The 6,321-nt window shown below is 31.0% G+C and overlaps 1 protein-coding gene across 1 annotated transcript in view; it reads right to left on the bottom strand.

The window, feature by feature from the left end:
• The window catches only part of LOC106686467 (uncharacterized), a 46,114-nt gene extending 40,019 nt beyond the window's left edge, over positions 1 to 6,095 (bottom strand). The window contains exons 1-4 of the mRNA XM_067044700.1: positions 5,286 to 6,095; positions 3,637 to 4,128; positions 1,097 to 2,012; positions 760 to 1,014 (exon numbers count right to left, since the gene is read on the bottom strand). Of these exons, the coding sequence (XP_066900801.1) occupies positions 760 to 1,014; positions 1,097 to 2,012; positions 3,637 to 4,128; positions 5,286 to 5,984 (2,362 nt within the window). The 5' untranslated portion in view covers positions 5,985 to 6,095. The remainder of the gene's footprint in view (positions 1 to 759; positions 1,015 to 1,096; positions 2,013 to 3,636; positions 4,129 to 5,285) is intronic.
• Between the last annotated feature and the right edge of the window lie 226 nt (positions 6,096 to 6,321).

The following is a 6,321-nucleotide window of genomic DNA, read 5'->3' as shown; positions in this document are numbered from 1 at the left end:
ATATAATGTTTTCCATATTTTCTAGACTTTTGAACATTTCAAAATGAAATTGATTGAAGTCCTAATCATGCTAAATAAAGTTTCTTATGTTATTGAAAATGAAGCCTCTTTAAGCAGTTCTCCAACGCACTTACGGCTGGATTATCCAAAGCAATGTGGTATTGAATCAAGAATTTTCGTGGAAAATCTGATTTAAAAGTGAATATTTAAGGGAAATTCGTTCGATCCAACGTGTCTGGAAGACAGCAATGGCTAGAAATCTTAAACGGTTTTTGACGATTGAGTACAAACGGTGCTAAATATGGTACCAATTTTAAGGACGAAATTGTTTAAAAATTCAATTTCAGATAAGAATTCGCTATGATAGCTGAAAAAAAATTCTTCAAACATAAACAAAACAGGCACTTGGGTCTTCACTGCGAATCGTGAATATTCAGGTTATGATATTTACGGGAAGTTGGATCTTGAAACAATTAGGTTTTTTCCTCGCCCAAATCCTCACAATCATAAAACGCTATATGAAGTTTTTAGGAATTCATGTCTTAGGCTTGGTGAGATAGTAAAACTTACTGATTTAACTTATATTATTAATGATTATATTCTTTAAAAGAATTCCTTTCAGTTAGAAGCTCGGGAGTTAAGTGCTCTGGACGAAGCAAACTTCACTATCAAAAGAAACTTAATTTTAATTTAACATATTTCACTTAGAAAATCTCAAAGCATTGAATATCCTGCATAATACGTAAAATGATCTCTTACTTGGAACTAATTTCGGTTGCTTAATTGGGAAAGCCTTCCTGAACATTCCACTGGACAATGAGGTCTGGAAAGGACTGGTGGGACTGGGAGGTCGATTATTGTATTCAAAATGTTGCATAGACCACTTTTTTATCTTACGATATGCAATTTCTGGAAGTGTTTCAGATAGAGATAAATCAGTAGACTCGGGTTCCAAGGAAGCTCCAGAACTTGTTTCAGAATTTAATTCGGAATTCGATGAATTATTGACCTCATCTGTAATAAAACACAAGTTTCTTACATTCATTTTGGCATCTAATGTAGGAATTAAAGATATTAGTTAAACACAGTTTCCTACTTGGAAATAATTCTTCTTCAGAAGTTCCGTTTGAATAAAATGGCGTAGGTATTTTTTGTCTTGTGAAGAGTAAGGTCTGGACAGGACTGATGAAGCTAGATGAACTGGATTCAGTAACATTAAATTCCATAATCCGACGTGCTATAGATAACTCCCTTGGTTTAGGGAAACTGGTTCTTGAAAGTGTTTCAGGTTGAGAATAGGCTATTGGCTGGTTTGTCAATGAAGATAATCGTATTCCAGAAGGTAATTCCGGTTTCAAAGGAGTTGATAAATCGAGATTAGATGATGACTCGGCTGCAATTGAAGGTAATGCGCTTAAAGTAAAGATCTTCATTGGCTCTGTTTTTTTAGTTAGAATAAATTTACTTAAGGCTTTGAAATCTTTATCATCGAATGCCAACCACTGTGGCCTAATTTCTTCATCACTAATGAATTCATTTGTTGTATTAGTGTTGGATATATTTTGAATATTTATTTCTTTAAAGTTAATACCACTGAATTTACCTTTGATTGGTTTTTCCCACTTTCCCCAACTCTTATTTTTTTCCCAAGTTATTTTTTGTATTTGGTCCGGAGTAATTAACATAAAGTCATCCCACAGTGAAACGTCAAACTTTTGCGGGCCTTCTTCGGACTTGATTATAAGTTTTTCGGTTATCAGATCCTCTAAAGGGGGGAATGTCATGTTAGTCTCATTCATGTAATTTTTTCCTATTTTGTGTAATTCCCTATTTGTTGTAAATTCATCGTTATAACTGGCGTATGGTGTATGTTGGACACCTAACACTATTATATGTTTTTTTACTTCATCATTTTCTTTCATCGATACGTCTTCTTGGGAATTGGAATAATGTATAATAGCCAACGTTGGAAGAGTTAACGGTTTATTTTCTTCTATATTGTTTTTGTTGTGCTGAAACAAAACTGTATATTATGCAATATAATCATTCATATATAATCTAATCAATTTACATGTATAACTGTCAAATATCAAACTGATTAAGATACATTAGTAGTCAACTTAGTAAAAATATATATACTTTGGCTCCACCACTGTATTTCTGATGCAATTTGAAAGAGCATCTATGTAGTTATTATATTATAAAATTATGTATACTTAATGAAACCTTAGTCATATCTTCATATTTGTTTTAAAAACATCTAGAGTTCATACAATTTTAGGGAGGAGGGGGGGCCCCTGGGGGGGTCGAAATAAGGGTTTTATTTGAAATCTTTCACTATATAATAGTTTTAAGAAATAGTTGAAACCTTTTACTCAAAGGGATTATTTTTAGTCAAAATTGTATCAAAAAATCTTATATTTCCATATATTGACAAATACAAAATGTTGATTTTGAAATAAAAGCATTTCTAGCAAAGGTAGCCATAGATAAAATTGAGTATTACAAAATGCGGAGTGAAACTTATTTTTTTCACCGTTTATTCCAGTAACATGATCGATCATTCCTATAATCAAAATCCATATACTATCCTACCTACGATTAAACAAAAAAGGAGCTTTGCAAAAAAAAAAAAGTGAAAAGAAAGAGAGTTGCAAATATTTTTCCAAACAAATTGATTAAAGGCAACTTCTCAAAACTAAATACGAATCTGTTGTGCTCGATTTGCCGCCACAATCAAAATCTCCAAATTTCCCAACACCCTGTTTCCTTGAAATTCATCCTCTCTCAGAAGATATTTGGAAAATAAATCTTTCCAAATAGCGATTGAATATAATAATTACCAGAACTAAAATGTTTCACCACAACTCTCGCTGTTTGAAGTAAGCTCTCAAATCTTAATCTTTTTTGTGTTTTCAAAGTATTGCAGTAAGCGACAACACCTCTCTACAATCATAATGACAAATTCCCTTGCCGTAGCTTAATAATTTATTTATTTCTACTTAAATTACACACTATTGTGATTGTTTTGTGCAGTTCACATTAAATCAACCTCAACTTTTAAGATATTGACTAAATAGTCATAGTTCAGTAGGACACCAGACTATATTGCCTATTTTTGATTTTTTGACTATCACTGTTGTCCAATCGTGCTTGGCTTGTCCCTAAATACGGGCAAAAAGGCAAAGCGTAAAAGGTTATGCTCTCGTAACTCAATTAAAATAATTCCTGTCTCTAACAACCAGGTTGTGTCCAATCTAAATTTTTGCCCATAATTTCTTTAATTGTTCCGGTCAACTTAATCCTAAGTATTGGATTCCAAACAGAAACGTATTGTTGAATCTTGCATTTTCTGGGTATGTACATCCTAATCTAAATTAATAAACCTTACTTTTGTGTGTTATAAGTTATGTTCGAAGCTGGAATGTAATAAATATCTGAAAAAATTTGTTTAATGCATAAAAGAGGTTAAGTCTAAAAACTTTAAATTGTAATAAACAGTCTACACTACAGTGTAAACTAGTTAATGAACTTGAAAGATCAGGCTGTGCAAAGGCCTACATTTAAAATTTGTTTTATAATTAACCCCTTTAACGCAGCAAACATCGGTGTATTTAATTATATTAAAAAGTTTACCTTAGCCTCTTTAGTTGTTTGCTCCCGTACTGCTAACTCGTATAAGTCGTCAGTTTGGTACCAATCGAAATCTTCCTCTTCTTTAAAAATCTTTGAAGGTTTTTGGAGAGGCTTATATTCATAATCTGGCAAAAGTGGTTTGAATTTTTTTAAGCTTTTTGCATCTAAATCCTTGGATGGGTGACCAACCACTATTTCAGATATGTCAGGATTTACAAATACAGTCTTTTCGGAGTGGTATTCAGGTGCGATCACTGACTCAAATATATATCCTGATCTCTTTATTTTATTTTTTGTTGGCTGTGATACAATCGCCATTCCGAGTTTCGAAGCTACGTTGGAACTTCTCCAGTACTTCGATTCAATTTGAGTTGTTAGATCACTGAATTCTTGTTTTATATTTTCACACTTAGCTTTCATCCTAGGTGGCGCAATATGTGATTTGAACATTTGGATTTTCCGCATTGATTCTGTTGAGATGTACTTATGTTCCTGTAGGTATTAAAAACAAATTAATATATTTTTCAATATAATTCTTGTTTGACAAAGAAATTCTATTTGAAGTATTTCCATAATTCAGCAGCTAATAGAAAGACTTGATTTTTCATTTAAAATATTCATTTTTGGTATATTTATTCCCTAAGAACTTAAACTATAAATTTATTCTATGGACGACGTTTAGGACTATCATTCATTTTGAAAATCTTTGTTAACCACTGCTTGTAATTTTGAATTTATTTGTTTTATTTAACTAGTTACAATAAAAAACAAAAACAAAAAAAAACTGACTTTTTTCTAAATATTAGTACAGTATCTCTTTTTCACTAATATTAAACAAATGTTGATATTTGGAGACCTATCTTTTTACTCATCTATTGAAGGATATTGTTTATTTTTACTATTAACGAAGAAAAAATACGAAGTAATAATCAGTAAAAATATTTATTTTTTTGAGACTAGTAAAAGTAAATTAAATTACTACAATAGATTATAAAGAAATCTGTTAAATATGGGCAATAGTCTGAAGTGTCAATCACACTAGAAATTTAGAAGTTAATAAGGATATTTGCTATCAGAACGGAATGTGTGGATTTTAAAGAAATAATTATACGTCATTATGGTATTAGTAATATTAATTCTGTTTGTTGAACATTTTGTTATACTACTTTCAAACTAATTTATAAACTCTTTATTCATGGTAGTGCGACAAAATTTTTAATTAAAGATATAAATACTAAATAAAATAGTTTAAAAATGTAGGTAAATCTATTATATTATATTAGACATGGCGTGAATAGACTGAGACTTCTTTAGTAATTAATGTGGGACTATAAAATTTAGAATTAATATGACCTTGATCAGCCACTATCGTATAGTAGCATATAGCTGTTAGCCAAAACATTTGAGATTTAAAATAAATTAATAAAAAATGTCGGGACAAAATTTATCTATTTCGGTATAATTTATACTTATTTATTGTCAAAACTACAAATTGCAATTACAACTCAATCGAATGGAAAAATTCCAAAATCAAAATATCGCATGATGTTAGACTCTTATTTGATTTTATAGTAAAAGTTTATAGAAATATTTCTAGATCAGATGTGAATTATCATATGTTAAGGTAGTGAAAATTTCTTACGGGGTACCTTATTTGGCATTCTATCTTGAATTGGAAATTCTAAATTATCTCCGAGTGTTTCATGCGCTGTAATGACCATCCGGGAGTCTCCGAAAGAACTCGTACTCTTTATTAAACTACTCGGCAGCATCTGATTCAACATGACTCCTGTATATGGGATTGCAAAAGATCTTTTTTTCCGACGTTTCCTGACGAAGGTATAATGTTTTGTTCTGCTTACCTTATACGACTTCGATGAAGTTGTATCTTTTTGCGCAATTGGTAGGAATAGTTCTTTTTCTGATTTTGATGTAGGTACGGAGTTTTTTCGGTACGATCTGTGGTGCATAATGGGGTCTAAGAAAGGTTTATATTTACTCATGGATGCAATTGATTTTGGAAATAGTTTTGATGGCGTGGCCTCACTCCAGTGGCTTGTTTTTTTGTTTTCGGAAGAGTTAGACGAATTATGTGTCTTCTTTTCAAATACTGAGTCAACATTTTCTTGATTTCTTGAGTTTTTACCAGTCAGTAAATGCAATGTAGAATACACCTGAACAGGTTTCACACATCCATCATCGTTACTCTCAGATGGGATTGAATGAAAAGTACTTTTTTTCTGTTCGAATTCGAAAATCGTACTTTTTAAAACCAGGTCCCTTATATCTTCCGCAACCACGATTACCTTTGTGTTCGCCAACGCTAATAAGAACCGAATTATTGACATATCAACTACCGACCTCAAGAAAAAGCATATGATTTTGATATTTTTAAGTAGATAATTTAGTTAGTAATTTTTTATAAGAATACATAACATAGCTCTTACAAATAACATTGGATTTTAAAATAATCTTATTGAAAAATTAATTAACATGCTTATATATTTTCAGGGTTGCTTTAGAATCTGGTCTATATTTCAATTTCGGTACAAAAGTTTTTGGAATTAAAAAACAATTGATAACTTTATCAGATGAATTCCTGCTTCCAGATGTAACAGTCAAAAAATTAGTAACAGCAAAGACCAAAAAAAACATAAAGTGTATATTTATAATATGCATAAATTT

This window comes from Halyomorpha halys, unplaced genomic scaffold (assembly GCF_000696795.3).
Source record: "Halyomorpha halys isolate HHAL.00 unplaced genomic scaffold, Hhal_1.1 Scaffold825.1, whole genome shotgun sequence".
NCBI lineage: Eukaryota > Metazoa > Arthropoda > Insecta > Hemiptera > Pentatomidae > Halyomorpha > Halyomorpha halys.
This window is presented reverse-complemented; position numbering and strand designations above follow the sequence as displayed.